The sequence below is a fragment of the Colossoma macropomum genome, unplaced genomic scaffold (assembly GCF_904425465.1).
Source record: "Colossoma macropomum unplaced genomic scaffold, Colossoma_macropomum, whole genome shotgun sequence".
NCBI classification, from domain to species: domain Eukaryota; kingdom Metazoa; phylum Chordata; class Actinopteri; order Characiformes; family Serrasalmidae; genus Colossoma; species Colossoma macropomum.
This window is the reverse complement of record NW_023494800.1, coordinates 8,121,770-8,138,992: the sequence shown is the minus strand read 5'-3', so window position 1 is coordinate 8,138,992 and position 17,223 is coordinate 8,121,770. Positions and strand designations below refer to the sequence as shown.

At 40.1% G+C, this 17,223-nt stretch overlaps 1 protein-coding gene across 1 annotated transcript in view; it reads right to left on the bottom strand.

Annotated features, from left to right (window-relative positions):
- Nucleotides 1-17,223, bottom strand: part of LOC118820535 (potassium/sodium hyperpolarization-activated cyclic nucleotide-gated channel 1) — a 175,421-nt gene that overhangs the window by 32,625 nt on the left and 125,573 nt on the right. The window contains exon 4 of the mRNA XM_036588899.1: nt 14,734-14,952. Within this exon, the coding sequence (XP_036444792.1) occupies nt 14,734-14,952 (219 nt within the window). The remainder of the gene's footprint in view (nt 1-14,733; nt 14,953-17,223) is intronic.

Sequence of the window (17,223 nt, the reverse complement as noted above, 5' to 3'; positions counted from 1 at the left end):
ACAATGAAAAGCTTGTCATTTGAAGCTGCATTGAAACTAATGACTTTGCACAAACTCAGCCAAACTGACAGGCAAAGTCAAACACATAAGGTTGGAAAAAAAAGTTTTTATTTACTTACTGCATTAATATTGGTACTCCCAATTTACTTCTTTGTGTTTTTCTGTAGGCTGAGATTTCTTAAGACTCAAGCTTGAGTCGAGGCGTGAGTCATTTAAAGGTCAATCTGAGTTGAATCATGAGTCAACATGTGACGCAATTTCCTTTCTCTGGTCTATACATACAAATATAGTTAATACACATTAATATCAACATAGGCTGGTCAATATTATGCTCTGTGTGCTCCGTACAATGTTCATCTCATTTGAATTATTAGATTACTGGCAGTGGTTCTAAATGCTAGACATGACACTGATCTGATACCAGGCATTGATATCAAGAGAAAATGCTGGATAGGATATCAGAGGTATAAAAAGAATGAATGTGATCCAATGCTGTATCAAATCTATCGTGAAACAGCACTCTGTGTGATGTAATGTTAGCCGTGTAGTTCTCTCCGTGTAGCAGTTTTAGCATGTTAGCCTGCTTTTAGATGTTCATCTTAAGTAAAGTGCTTCAATTAATTATAGAGCATTATTTTTTTAAAGAAGAAATATTAGATCTGTATCAGTATTGATGTTGTTGATACTAATGGTTTTAATATCAGTATTTGTATTGGCATCAGATATTGCATCTACTAATGGCTGACTAATTCTGGTTGATTGTGGTATTAGGAGACCGCTATTAAGGCCAGTTTGATGGATCAGGATCAAGAGTAGTCAGCAGCAATGTCAGTGGTGTTTCACCATTAAAAATGCAATCCAGTTTATGCTTAAGTTCAGTGTGGGTCTGGAAAACTGACTCTTTGGTTTGGCTTAGAGATGAGTCAGTGACTGAAAATATTTATTCTTTTACGTATGCAGGACCCACGATGAGTAAGAATCAGGCCTTATGATACAACATTATCACAATACTTCATACAATGATTGCATTTGTGATATGCTAAGTATTGCAATATGACATGTTACAAAATACTGTTAATTATTACATCCACTGCAGGTGATACTACCTAAAGAACAGCCTATACGTTTTTAAAACTCATTTCAATCTGTTTTTGGTGAAGGACAACAGAAATGTGAAGTAGATAAAGCAATACTGAGAGAAAAAATACAAACTTCCTGCTGTATAGAACAGAAAGTGTAATGTTAAATAATGCATAATGTTAAATAATTCAAGCCCGCTGCTTGGGCCTCTGTGCATCGATACTCTTTTTCTTCACCCCAAATGTTGTGATACTATGTTGGACAAATCTTTTACTCCCACATCTAAAAAGCACCATTTAATCTACAACACGGTCCCATAGGCTAAAAGCCTTGTCTCCCTTTAATTTCCCAGGTAGGAGGAAACTTGAGGGACATTGAGTGCTTTTATTCACCTAACTGCAACTGCACTCAGCAATTAGTCTGGCGCTCTTTAAAATTACAATGTCAGAGACAATTATTCAGACGGAAAGAGACAGACAGAAAGACAGATTGACTCAGTCTCAGACTCTGCGAGAGACAGGCAGACTCAGAGACGGAGAGAAAGCCTGGAGACTGGAGAGGATTTAAAGCGACAGTGTGTGGTCAAACTGATCCTATATCAGACTGCGCTGTGCGCTGGATCATGCTGGTTTACAATCAAGATTTATAAAGGAAGTGGCATGTGGGAATAAACAGCAGCAAGTCTCTAGTGCCTTGACTGGTGGGGAAGAGAAGATTTGTAGTCAGCATGGATTAACTTAAAAGGCCCATATCTTACACTGGTCATACATTTTATATTAGTCCCTGAGGGCCACTTATAACGTTTGTGTGTTTTTATGCACCCGAAACCTCCATAATTTAGTTTTTTACATGATCATTTTCCAACCTCTTTACATCCCTTAGAATTTCACAGGCAGTTTTTGTTACTCTGGCTTTAAGACTGATATATGTAAATTACCTCTGTTCTGATTGGCTGCCATGTATTGTGCATTATTCATATAACAGTCCAGGCTGAATCAGTCCTCATAACTTCATTGTGAATGTGTGGGGCTGAAATGCTGTAGGCTGAATTGGTGGGTATATGTAAATGAAATGGTTTTTCACTACATTACAAAAACAGTGAATTCAAAATGAGTTATTTTTGATGATTAGTTTGCATATATAGACTGTATGGACTGAGGAGTGAAGCGTACACTTTTTTACAATCTTTACATACTGCAGCAAACTCTTTTATTCCAAAAAAGCATGGCAAATTTAGTTTTCAACAACGTGGGCCCCTTTAAAGTGAGTTTGGCAAAAAAATTAAATTTATACAGTTTACCCCAACTGTAGCCAATCAACCCAGACATGTCTGGTTTCTTTAGTTTTGCACTGGAGGTAAATTCAGGCTTCAAGTCAGCTGCTGTTACTGATTTTGGTATAGTAGTTTTGTCAGTTTTTATTGTGAGCTAGTACAGGTACACTTCCTTTTTTATTTTCTAAAACAGGGATGTGGACAGAGAACCCTCAGAACTATGTAATTTTAAGTGCATTTTTATTAAATAGGTTTAACATATCTGTATTTAAACTCTGCAGGTACTGTAGTAATACTCTTATTTCATTACTGAGTAGTGGTTGGAAACAAAGGGGTTAAAATTTTGGAACACCCAATGAAAAACTGTTCAAATCAGGAATTTTTACTGTGTATCTACTGACCTCTCCAATTGGTTAGGACTTCAGGAGCTGGACTGAAGGCTTCACACAATAGGTTAACTACTAACATACTTAGGAAATGACAGAGGAATCAACCAGTCATGTTTTCATTTCCAGTGGGTCAGACCAATTTTGTATGGGTCCTAGATATGTCACTGATTTTGAATATGAACTGTAGTCTAGCCAGGTTTCAGTCAGTTGTTAGATATGGAAAACGGTGGTGGCAGCTTAAAGCAGGACACTATGCTAAAACCTAACTGCTACACACAAGGTGAAATATACATTAATGTCTGTTGCAGTCTTCAAGTAAGACAGAATGTAAAATGTATTTTACAAGTTTCAAATGTTTGTATTTGTAATCTGCAATGGGCAAAAAATGTCAATGTGCACCAGCTGTAGCTTAGGGCTAACCTAATATTAGAACTCCCATAAGGGAGGTAGCAAAAATCTGCATTATTGAGTTTTTTTCATATCAGCCCAAACTGAAGGCTTAGCTCTAATAGCCATGATTTGTCCGTGAACATAACCCAGCTTAACACAACAAATTTACATTTAAATGTCCTTTTATCTAGTAGAGATTTAGAAGTGTTGCATTTAGATGTAGCATATTCACTGCTACACTATGCTATGGCTACATCATGGTTTAGGAAAACATCCAATGAAATGACTTATTGGCCTGTAGCACATCAGGTTTTGCATGTTTAACTGTAGAATTCCAATGAATGCTTTGCTTATGTAAATTTGCCCAATGAAATGAAGTGTAACCAAAAATAACTAGAGGCTCTTACACCATCAGAGTGAACGTGCTGTGCTGGAATATGTTCACCATGAAATGGAAAAATAAGGCATAGTTAAATTAATAAATAAAAAGGATCACTCTATGGCACTATTTAATTCAAACAAATGAATGCCACACACGCTCTTTAGTGTTTTTTCTGCAGCACAGAGACAGAACACGCAAACTAGAGAATGTACTTCAGAAACTCATTCATTTTAAAGAGGAGCTGCTTAGCGAGGGCACACACGCTTGAAGGTACCCGTCAAAGACGGAGTGTTTTAACGGACTTTCACAACCCAGTGAAAGAGGAACCTGTGAACAAACAGCATCTCACACAGCGCTGACCATCATCCTGGCATGCAAACGTGGATCAGCACTGACCCAAGCTTGACTGATACAAGAACAAAAATGGAATGAAATTTGTCAGGCCAGGAGCGTCAGAGAGAGAGAGAGAGGGAAAACAACAACATCACTTGTTGTGTATTGATCCCAGCACAGCTGTGGGGAGGTGATAAGGCCCCGTTTTGTTTGAGGCAAATTGATTCACTCTCTACACACAATAAAGTTCAACTTGGACTTTTTCTTCCTGCCAGCATTTGAACTTTGCAGCCTTGGCTTGTAGTTCATGGAGGCGACGCCACTGGCGTCTAATTTATAAACACATTGACAAAATACTATTAATCCTGCCAGGGCTTCTGGCCTGATCTGCGATTATCCTCTAGGGGGATTTTGGTAAAACTTGCTTATGCTGACCAGATTTCCTCTGAAGAGAAATGCTTCAGCTGTCTGTCTGACTGAAAACATGTTTCACTGCAACCAACGTCAACGTCTGGCTTCCAGACTCGGCTTATAAATATGCACCACTGCTTTTATGGAACAGACTGCTTTAAAACAGCCATCAATGAAGAATAATTCATCAGCTAACTTCTCTTCCCTTCTCTTCACACTTGACCTCTTCTCCTCTCCTCATCTCACTCGATTTCTTCTCCTCTCCTTTCTTCTCCTCTCATCGTCTCACTTAATCTCCTCTTCTCCTCTCCTCACTTCTCACTTGATCTCCTCTCCTCTCTTCCTCTCTTCTCACTTGATTACTTCTCCTCTCTTCTCCTCTCCTCTTCTCACTTGATCTCTTCTCTTCTCTTCTCTCTTCACACCTGGCCTCTTCTCCTCTCCTCTCCTCTCCTCTCCTCTTCTCACTTGACCTTCTTCTCCTCTCCTCACTTGACTTTCTCCTCTCCTCTCCTCACTTGATCTCCTCTCTTCACACCTGGCCTCTTCTCCTCTTCTCTCCTCTTCTCCCTTGATCTCCTCTCCTCTTCTCCCTTGATCTCCTCTCCTGTCCTGTCCCCTCCTATTCTCATTTGACCTCTTCTCCTCCCCTCTCCTCTTCTCACCTGATCTCCTCTCCTCTCATGTTCTCACTTGATCTCTTCTCTTCTCCTCTCCTCTGCCTGTCTCTTCTCACTTGACTACTTCTCCTCTTGTCCCCTCTCCTCACTTGATCTCTTCTCCTCTCCTGTCTTCTCTCCTCACTTGATCTCTTCTCCTTTCTTCTGTTCTTTTCTTCTCTTCTCATCTCACTTGAACTTTTCTCATTTGATCTCCTCGCCTCTTCTCACTTGATCTCATTTGTTCTGTATTTTTTCTCTCTATATTGTCCTTATTCTTATCTCCTCTCATCTTTCTCACTTTATCTTTACTCCCTATTTTGCTTCTTCTCTTTTCACTCCATCTCTTCTTTCTGTTTCTTTTTGTCACTTCTTCTCCTTGAGTCTCGTTCACTAACCATTCTTAAGACGACCTTTCTTTAAAACCCACTTTCATGAAGATTCTGACATTCACCAGTGTTTTCTTATTTGGGATTTGTTCTTAGGTAAGAACAGAATCTTCACACACGCAAGAGCACAAAGGTGAGAACATTTGCGCTTTAAGAACACGTCATGAATCTGATGTAGACATTTTCTTAGAACCTTTCTCAAAAACACATTTAAGAAGAAACTTAGGGAGACACTGGTGAATGAAGCCCTTTATATTTCTCTCTTCTGTTCTGCTCTGTTTTTCACCTCTTCTCATCTCATTTCTATCTCTTTCTTCTTATTATTTTTATCTTTTTCTTTAGTCATCTTATTTAATCTCTTCTCTTCTCCCCTCCTGCTGTCTCTCCCTCGCTCGGGCGGTCAGAAAGTCTGATGAGTGTGTTGTGATCCATGCTGATCCGCGAGGCTTAGCTAATGAACTCTCATTAAGTCCGCTTTGTCCTCCTCACATTTGCGACACCACTTGCTGCTCTCTGTAAACCCCTGCACTCACACAGAGTCATCTGCATTAACCTCTGTCCCTTTCCGCAGTGGCCAGGGCAGGAAGTAAGACATATATATGTCCGCCACGATGACGTTTCTGACAAACGAAAGGCCATTCCGCTCTCCTGGCCTGAGGACAAGAAGAAGGCTGTGTCATAATCACATCATCAGGCCTCATGCTGTTGGCGGCAGGACAGAAATGCTTGGTAATGGGAATGCTTTCTTTTTTTCTTTTTTCTGACCTGTCCCCGTCTCTGAATCAGGCACTGCATTAGCCGTCGAGCGAGCAGTGGCAGGGTTATATTAGGAGTCACAAGCAATCAGCCCAGGCTGTCACCTTCTCTGCAGAACAGCCTGGCTGATTTTAGCCCCTCCTGCAGTCCAGATATAAAACACACCTCTCTTGCGAGGTGCTTTGTTTCTGCCTAATTTCACAATCGCTCACTCAGGTGGAGAGACGAAATGGCAGATGGAAAAACTAGATCCCCTAATATGCAATGGGAGAAGATGAAATTGACCCAAGCAATCTGAGGTCATGATATTTGTGATATCTTCACTGTCCTCTTGGAGATGAATGTCCGGGTTATGGGCTCTATCTAAATGGAACAGGACACAAAGGACCTTCTGCTATCTGTGATTACAGGAACAGTGTTCACAGAACAACATAGCCAACATCACAATACAAGGTATCACACATTTACACTCCAGTGCTAGATCTGTGTCTCTAAATGCCAGCGTTTCGATTATGTCGCTACAGGCTGCAACTGCAGTTCAACTTGCAATATACTCAAAACAAGGTGAATCAATAATGTGACATGGTTAGAGAGTTTTGAAAAGTATATAGAACACAAAACAAAAAACTGCATGCAGTGTGTCTTCATCGCTTCTATGTCCTGTACTGCAGTGATGAAAATAAACCCATTTGATCTAGTCTTCCTGTAGATCTTAATTTGATGTGCTGCTTCAATCTGAACTCGATTTGATTTAAGTCTGGCTGATAAAATGCTAATGATAATTATCAAGCTCAAACAATTTTGAAATCAATCCACAATTTATACTTTTTTTTAAAATAGTAGCAAAGGCTTAAACCTCGCACAGCTGGTCCACTGTGTGCCTTTTACCTGATAGATGGAAAGGCAGAAGAACTCTAGCTGTTCACTCACAACAGCACAAATCAGAGGGATAGTTAGTACAGTTATTCTTTGAAGCGATTTTTCTAGAACCATATAAGCCAAGAACCATTTAGGAACCTTTATTTTTAAGAGTGTAGTTCCTGGATTAAAAGAAATGAACTCTAGTCTACTCTGTGTGCTAACACGTGATCTTGTAGCTTGTCGTTTGACTGTCTCACCTATTTGCTTTGGTCTTCCAGTACTTTGTAGTTTGATGTGAATACAGTCTGGTTTCATACACGTTCGGTCTAATCTGCATGTGCTGATATCATCTGATCTTCCTGTAGCTCCACTGGATCTTCGTCTGAGCAGGAGCTCCACAAAGCCTCAGATGCCAGTGCAGATTGGACCCGGAGCACCACCTGAGCATTGTGGGTAAGCATTGTTTGAGAGTGGTGCTATAAATGGATCTTTCATGGAATAGATGTGATTTTCGCTTATCTTCTCTGCATCTTCACTGATTTTCTGCTTTTCATGCTTCAGGGATGCTTCCGTGTGAGCTTCATTCTTTCATTTGTAGTGTTTTGGATGGTTGACACTGAAGGGGTCTTTCTTGTTCTCCTTTTCTCGTCACTTTCTCATTACATTCACCATTCACAAAGTGTTGAATATCAGAGCCATATCTAATATCCATTTGACACGGGGCCAGACTCTCTCAGACATCTCGTTGGGCTGGAAATGGTAGCAGCGACATTGCGAGTGTTAATGAAAGGACGGTGCGTGACGTCTGTATGTGTGTGTGTGTGGCCACTGTGTTTATTTGTATTGACCACATGCCGCTTTGGCAATGTCAGAGGATCATATTTAAATGGAAGATAAGAGCTAATGCAGGAGCCGGTGGAGAGGATGTAAATTAATAAAAAGCCTTTGTCCATTCTTGGCTGCCGCGTCATTGTCACAGTCAAGGTGACCCCAGCGATGTGTGTAATTCAGATAAGGCTGCATGCCGGGGACATGACAGGGTAATTGATGTAAGGAGCTTGTATGGAGCTTCCCGTCTCCAGAAGGAGGGAATCTCATTAGTTGTAGGAACCGGCTCTGAACCGGCTCACTCTAACATGCCTTCACTAATATGTTTTCTCTATTGATCAAGGATAAATGAAGGGGGTAGTGCTGCTTTGTAAAGCTACAGTACTTTAGCACTGCATTGTTTGCAATGCAATCTGAGCCTGTTTCTCGTCGTATCCAGTCTCCTTCAGAAAAGACAAGATGTTATTTCAGTGATGTGATCAATTATTTTGTCAAACAACCTGAGCAAGCAACGTCTTACTTTTACTGTGGTGTATTGCTTACAATAAATGATTTAGGAAAACACGCCCTCTGAACATGATACTGCACTGCACATGTGTATCAAATTCAATCAGACATTAATGAATTACATGTACTTGACTTTATTACTCAATGTAGAAAGAGCATGAGGAAGAAGTACATTAGAGAAAGCAAGACTCAAAAGAAGAAACTCTCTTAAAGCAAGTGGAAGAACCACTGAGAAGAACCAAGACTTGAAAGGAGAAACTCCCTAAAAGCAAGAACCACTGAGAAGAACCAAGACTCGAAAGGAGAAACTCCCTAAAAGCAAGAACCACTGAGAAGAACCAAGACTTGAAAGGAGACACTCCCTAAAAGCAAGAACCACTGAGAAGAACCAATATTCAAAAGGAGAAACTCCCTAAAAGCAAGAACCACTGAGAAGAACCAAGACTGAAAAGGAGAAACTCCCTTAAAAGCAAGAGGAAGAACCACTGAGAAGAACCAAGACTGAAAAGGAGAAATTCCCTAAAAGCAAGAGGAAGAACCACTGAGAAGAACCAAGATTCAAAAAGGAGAAACTCCCTAAAAGCAAGAACCATTGAGAAGAACCTAGATCCAAAAGGAGAAACTCCCTAAAATCAAGAGGAAGAACCACTGAGAAGAACCAAGATCCAAAAGGAGAAACTCCCTAAAATCAAGAGGAAGAACCACTGAGAAGAACCAAGACTGAAAAGGAGAAATTCCCTAAAAGCAAGAGGAAGAACTATTGAGAAGAACCAATATTCAAAAAAGAGAAACTCCCTAAAAGCAAGAAGCACTGAGAAGAACCAAGACTCAAAAAATAACAACTCACTAAGAGCATGAGAGAGAGTGACTGAGACAAGTCAACACTCAAAAGAAAAAATAGAGGAGGAATCACAGAGTAGAACCTTGGCTCAAGAAAAACTACTAAAAGCATGACGAAGAACCACTGAGATGAACCGATGCCTAAAAGGAAAAATTCTCTAAGAACATGAGGAAGAACCATGGAGATGAACCAAGGCTCAAAAGGAAAACGTCTTTGAGAGAATGAGGAAGAACCAAGGCTCAAAATGCAAAACTCCCAAAGAGCAAAAGGAACCAAGGCTCAAAAGAGGGAACTCATCCTCCTCTGGGCTGCAGCAGTTAGGGTACAAGATTACCCAGACAGTGGGGTTAAGATACAGTTATTTCTTTATTAGGCATTCTGTAACTTGAAATACTTAAACAGCATTTACTAAATGTTTCACTAAAACTCATAAACCCTTATAGTTTTAAACTGGGCATGTGCTGAATGGAGGACTTTTACTTCATATTTTAGCTCACAATTACTTAATTATTGTATTTAAAAAATAAATTAGTAAAATGTATCATCTCACTGTATTGGCAGTGAATAGTTATCAGCCCATATATTGATAATGCATATTGATGGACACCAATTTATGAATTGGTTTTTATCATGCAGTTAGAGATTTGTATTATTTGACCTTAATTATAAAATTATATTTCTTGATTAATGATGAAAATTATTAGTAGAATACTCAATTACTCAATTCAAAATTCAATTACTGATATAATTGATCGTGACAGCTTTACTTCCTATTCTTCCATTTCGGCTTCATCTTCTGTAAAGATATGAACAATGGGGGGTGATAATGATCTATGTGAGGGTATGATGTTAAACCCCTGCTAACCCAAGTTGCCACCAAAACCCAAGTCGCCACCCAAACAAAGGCTTTAAGCCGCTCTACTCCAGGGGAGAATGAGCCGGTCTCCAAGCGACATGGCGGCCCTGACTGAGTGTTTTTGTCATTCTTTCTCTGGATAAATCCTCCGGGAGAACCACCGGATATAATGATGCAGCTGCAGTGCAACAAACCCTCAAAGACGATACGCTAAGAGGAGGGATTATCTACCAGTCCCTGTGCGCTTTCTCTCTCCCACTGTCTCTCTCTCTCTCTCTTTCTCTCTCTCTCTCTCTCTTCCTCCCCCCTTTTTAAGGGTCTCTCTTAGATAGATCCATAGACCACAACCCACTTACTGGAGATAAAGTCAATACACCTAAGTGTACCGAGCAATCAAGGTAAGAGTATTACATCCATGATTTGCTTTAGAAATGAACTGCAGTGAGTGAATGCAATAAGATTTTAAGCACATGATACAAAAAAGGGCCAAAAGGAAGGTAATGCACTATACAAAACAAGAAGCTACAGCTACCATGAAAAAGAAGCCTCTACCCTCTACTAGAGACACTGTTTTACACACATATACACTCTCATTAACTAGCACGATAACTTACAGTGCAAATGTTTATTATACTGTTTTTTTTTATCTTATTTTTTTTTTCTTCAGCTCAATTCAAATTCAAACAGCACCAAGCAGAGACGTTCACATGTGAGTACAAGTTACAAGTCCGTGCTGTGCAGATTAGAGTCAAGTCTCAGGTCTCTTGGCTTCAAGTCTGACTCAAGTCTCAAGTTTCCTGGGGTTCGAGTCTGAGTCAAGTCTCGGGTCTTTGAGGTTCAAGTCTGAGTCCACTCTGAAGTTGGTGGGTTTTGAATCCAAGTCGAGTCTCAAGTCTCTGGGCTTCAAGTCTGAGTTGAGTCTCAAGTCTCCGGGGTTCGAATCCGGGTTGAGTCTCGAAACCAAGTCTCAAGTCGGTTGGTTTTTGAGTCCAAGTCTAGTCTCAAGCCTCTGGGGTTCAAGCCAGAGATAAGTCTCAAGTCTCTGGGGTTCCAGTCTGAGTCAAGTCTTGAGTCTTTGAGGTTCGAGTCTGTGTCGAGTCTGAAGTTTGAATCCAAGCTGAGTCTCAAGTCTCTGGGCTTCAAGTCTGAATCAAGTCTTAAGTCTCTGGGGCTTGAGTCTGAGTCTCAAGTCTGACATCTGTGGGTTTTTAGTCCAATTCGAGTCTCAAGCCTCTGGACCTCAAGTCCAAGTTGAGTCTCAAATCTCTGGGGTTTGAGTCTGAGTCTAATCTCGAGTCTTTGAATCTCGAGTCCGAGTCAAGTCTCAAGTCGGTGGGTTTTGAGTCCAAGTAGAGTCTCAAGCCTCTGGGGTTCAAGTCAGAGATAAGTCTCAAGTCTCTGGGGTTCGAATCCGGGTTGAGTCTCAAATCCGTGAGTTTCAAGCCTAAGTCTCTGGAGTTTAAATCTGAGTCAGTTTTTAGGTCTCTTAAAAGATATGCTACATGCAGTACATGTGGTGCTTCAAGGAAAGAGGCAAAACAACTTGAAACAGTCAGTACTTTGTATTGTAACTATGCTAGCTAGTATAATAGCTAATCCAGCTTAATGTTTAGTATTTGAAATAATGTGATCTGTAACTTACTAAACCTTTGGCTATTGTTTGAGCTGACACTTCCGCTACATTAACAAATGTGGTAGACAGCATGCTTGCTATCCAAACTAAATGCTAGCCAGCTCTTCTATTGTTAATGGTTTCTAGTTGTTTTTCCTATTTCATTTAAACATTAATTTTCTTCATGTAGAACTTGGTTCTATCCTTTTTCCTGTATGAAAAAGCTGGTTATTTGAAGCCGTATTGAACCTGGTGCCTTTGCAAGCTCAGGGAAAACGGCATTGCAGTAATGATTGTGTATAAACAAAGCAAACAGACAAAGTCACACATGTAAGGTTGAAAAACATTTTTTTTTTCTTCATTTACTGCATTAAGACTGGCAGACTTGATTTCATGTTTTTTTATCAGTCTCAGATAATAAGCCGCTTAAGGGGGAGTCTGAGTTGAGTCGCGAACCAGTCAACAATGCACCTCAAGTCCAAGTTTCTGACTCAAGTCTTCAACTCTGGTACTAAGTAAAATCTAATGTTCCTGAATTGAATCAGAAAACATTAAATCGAAGTTTACTGACAATGTCAGTGTTTCATGGACTGTTTGTATGATGCACAGAGCATATTCTAATTTCATTTGTCTTACCGTCTTTACCATTTTTATCTATTTTTATCTCAGTTTTATTCATCACCAACTAATAAATGTCTTGCCATTTAGCAAAGCTGGAGCACTACTTTAGGAAAGCTAAGATCTGAATATTGTTTCCTCGCTGTGTGTTTAGCCTCCCATTGAATCCTTCCCAGTAACCAGTTGCTCAGGCTTGTCAAGTCCATTTAATAAACCCACTAAACAGTCAGCCTGACTGCACTACCCTGGAGACCTCCAACCATTCAGTCACACAACCACAGACCTCTGGGCTAATCAAGGTCATAGACATGGTGGGTTCAACTGTGCATCAACTGACTACCAAAGGGAAGGGACCAAGTGCTCACGACAGTTCTATGTTTTGTTAGGTACTTCATGGATTCCAAACTAAGGGCCTAGACACCTGATTCAACATGTTAATTAGCTGACAGGTTCAAACAGGAGTCTTAGAGCAGGAAAACTATACAGGAAATTGGGGACCTATTAATCTCACATAGTCCAACTACATCCAGTACTGTGCAAACAAAAGAGATTATATTTCATCTATTTAATCACCAGTTAAAACAGCTATTAAGTGTACATTATTCATTTTTCAGTGTCAGGTAAAAAAGAAGAAAACGTTTAACAGAAAATTACACAGAAGCCTCGAAAGCTAAGTATAATATCAGTATTTTCAGTATTTAGTGTGTCCACTCTATGCCTTTATTATAGCTTCCATTCTTTTCAGGAAACTTGCCTTTTAGTTTATGAAAGAACTCTGCAGGGATATGTAAGCTGTAAATTGGTTGCATTTTCTGCTTCTCACAATCCAAGTAATCCCAAACACATTCAATGAAGTTGAGATCTGGACTTCGGGGTGGACAGTCCATTGATCTGAGAACATTAGCAACTTCTGTGTTTAACCTGAAAATGTTCTTTTTTGTCTATTTCCTTTACTCAGTGAGGCTTCTTGACAGCTACACATCCTTTTAGACTCATAGTGTTGAGTTGTCTTCTCACAGTGGAAGGATGGACAGAAACACCTGTTGTTTTTTTCAGATCTGAAGCAAGAGTGCAGCTTAATTTTTACATCTCTTAAAGAAGAAAGCGTTAAGAGCAGTTAAGTTTTGAAGGTTGATCTCTGACTTTTGCACAGCAATGTATGCAACTGTAAAATTCCTGCCAGCACCACTGGGCAGTTCCAAAAATCCCACTCCAGGTTTGAAATTTGCCTGCATTGAGTGACTGCTGAGCTCAGCTGTCAGCCAGTGCATTAGCTGACTAACCAAAAGGACAGACTGCATGCTTATTACAATTCTGAGTTAAATTACATTACACTGTATTACAAACCGTTATCCACTAAAATGGAGAAAATTACATCACAGCTAAAAACAGCGGTAGCGGAGATCATAAAGCCTGAATTCTGTTTGTGTGTTTTTATAGATAACAGTATGTCACAGTGTCAGAAGCTGCATTATGCCTGGCCCACACTACAGGATGAAGGCAAAAGGTTTCCTGATATCAGGGTGATCTTAAATGATGATCTTCTTAAATGATGATCAGTTTATCCTATGGTGTACGGTGTCTATAATCTAATCTTTATTTTTCCGATCTACACTCAGTCCAGTCGGGGCCGCCACAATTGTAGATTATAAATATTAAACATGTTCGATATCTAGGACTCAGTATCCTGTAGTGTGGGGGGGATGCCGATTCTCTGGTGTGAAATATATTTACATTTATTTAAATATATTTAAATATATGACGGATATTGACGTCATGCCTGAGAGTTCATCAGCCACTTAGAGCCGAGATCAGCTGAACTTGTCAGTGTGTATGGACGCAGAGGCATGGCGGCTAAATTGAGAACTAAGTGGGCTTTAAAGAAGGAGTGTGTATGTTTGTACGTATTCACCTCAAGCTGGCGTTGCAGTCTGTATAAGCCTGGTTGACCCCTTCTTTTCAGCCATGACTTCATCCACATTTTTCTCTTCTGCTTGGCTTTTTCTGTGCAGAAAGCACACACCACCAGCATAGCAACAGCCTCGCTGTTATCCGCCATGTTTGTTTAGATCTAAAGTCAGTTTGTGAGAAGTCCCGCAATGTAGTAATTCGCAAGAAACTCCCGTGAGGTTTAGAGAATCCAAAACGTTGGTCAGTACTCTTGTTCTGAAAAGTGTGTGGAGCGATCAAGGACAAAATAATTGGTGAAAATGTCATTATGTGTGGGGTCACGTTTTCAACATCGGTTATTTTTTTAAATCCTGTAGTGTGGGCCAGGCATTAGCAAGTCTATTCGAGATTACATAACTACTCAACACGGTTCGAAGCAAGTGTGTGCTGATTTAGGCATGCAGCTTGCAGCTAACTGGCACGGTATTAACCTCCATTACTTGCTAGCACAGTAGCTTTGTAGTTCCCGTGCAAAAGTAGAGAAGCTAACTTCAGACAGCAAATGAGTCTTGGCTGACTGATTACATTTGGTTTGTGTAAAATCTACATTTTTTTTTACCAAGCTATTCTTTTAAAAAGTGGTTAAGAAAACTCCTACCTTCTCTTGGTACTGGCGACGTGAGGAGTCCAGGGATTGGATAAGGGCGGTGGCATGGCCCACAAACATGGCGTAGCAGGTGGCCCCCACAATCATACTGAGCATGGTGATCCACAGATCGGACATGCTGACAGGCGCTCGAGCTCCGTACCCAATACACAGCATGTGACTCATGGCCTTAAAAAGGGCGTATGAGTACTGCTTCCCCCAGGAGTCGTTCTGAGAGAGAGGGAGAAAGAAAGAACCAGGGAGGAATGGAAAAAGAGAGGGGGGGGGTGGTGGAGAGAAGTTATTTAGCACAAACTTGCAGGCGAAGCTCGGTGATGGATCACTGAGCCTCCACAGAACACCCTGCCATCTCACCCTTCATGCCTGAGAGACTCTCTCCTAGCTCCTGCAATCGCTTTCCCTCTATCGCTTTGCCTCTAGCCCTCTCCTCCTTTCTCTATCTTTTTCTCTTTGATACTCCATTTCTCTCACTTTGTGTGCTGTTGATACAATCTCGACCTCATGTTCTTTGGTTTTCTACCTTCATTCTTTGCTGGTTTCTGCTCCGTCTCCTCTTTTCCTTTCTCTTCAGTTGTTTTTTTTCTAAGCTTTGTCCTCTGCTTCTTCCTCTAGTTTACTCTATGACTGCTATTAGCTCTGTCCGTCTGACGCACAGCATCCTTCCCTGCCCGGTTCATCCAGTATGGGCGAGTGAGAATAGAAAGACAAGGAACTGACCTTTTCCAACAAACTTCAACAAACCCAAACAGTGGGTTGGTGTAGCTTTTGGTAGAAATCAGTGCTGGAGCCAGTAGAGGCATATTTTAATGTAACAGTATCTGCAATATTAGGCTTGATCCAATTAGTTAAGATCTGTGTTAAGGCTATTGGGCCTCACTGCACTTTACAAAGGTCCAATTGATATGCTATGATGGTATAAAATGCACAATATATGCCTGGCTTTAGTGGAAAATGTGCCTTTAAAGCTGATGTTACAGCATCTTTAAATACAAAACTGGCATCTTCAAGACACCATAAAGTCATTAAAACAAAGTAGCTCCAAAACATTCAAAAACAGCAGTTCATAATGATACATTACACACTTGAAAAAGATCCCAAGATTTCTTAAGAAAATGGTTCTATATAGAACCACCAACACTCAAAGAACCCTTTGCATGATTAAAGGGTTCTTTGCATCATAAAAGGTTCTTCAGACTAATGGAGAATGTGCTGAAGATGGTGCTATATAGAACGTTTTGAAAAGGGTTCTATATAGCACCAAAAAAATGGTTCTTATATTGTTACGACGTCAAGCTTGTAACAATAGCAGAATCCTTTTTGGTGCTATATAGAACCATATAGAACACATTTTCTATCAATCTGAAGAACCTTTTCACAGGGCAAAGAACCCTTTGATCATGGATCATCATTTTCTTTACTGAAGAACCCCTAGTTATTATTAGGAGTTTCCTCTATCATTCACACCGGTTCATCTGGCTTATCAGATCTTTTTCTGAACGCTTTTTTTTGGCCAGCTGGTGTTTGAGCTTGGCTTAAGAGAGCATTAGTACAGCAGTGTTTAACAGAGGACTGGACCAATAAAGACAAGCATAAATCCACTTGATATCAACTGACTACACACCCAGTGAGCACACAGAATCAATGCAAGACATCTGGTGCATATATTCAAGGGGTAGATGGCATAGTGCTTTACTGCCTTTTCACCATAAAATGCAAATTGCACCTGTTTTAGTGGTGCCTATGCACTTTTTCTTTAATAACAAATACAAAATAACAAATATATTTCAGAAATGTGTATGATTTACAGAACTGGAAGCAAACTGGATTTTTGTCTGTGTAGTTGAGTAAGTCAGCATTCATAAAAGCTTTTTATTATTGTGTAAACGTTTTTATTATTATTGTGTTTAAATGTCATTTTTATTGTGACCATTGTACATGATTTTTTCATACAGAAAAAGCTCCAGTTGTCCATTTTATCTCAGCCATCTTTACAGAGAGGTGGTAACTGTCTTTATAGGCCCTCATTGCTTGCTAGCAGTTCAACACAGAGGCACAACTTTTCACACACAGACAGTCAACAGTGTTCTGGTTAACCTGATAACAGAGTTACCGGGAAAAACATTTTATTGAATTAAATTAAGGGCCACTGGGGACCTTCAGAAAGGGGCTACTGGATCTATCTTGATAGCCAATTTATTTATTTATTTACTTACTTGCCTAATTTCTACAAAATTAGTTAGGGAAACACTGTTTGTACAAAACTGCAAATTTATTCGAAGCAAAGAGTGGGCTTCTGATGGTGAGGAGCTCCATGTCCTTGTACACAGAAAGTGTAGCTCTGTGCAGGGCTTATCAGCCATTTTACAAGTGAGGGGAACACAGGAATGAGCAAGTAATCCAAAAATCTGTACATCTGTAAAAATTATTAAATGCAGTGATAATTTAAAGAATGCTGTTTGTTTCTGCCACACGGTTATACAT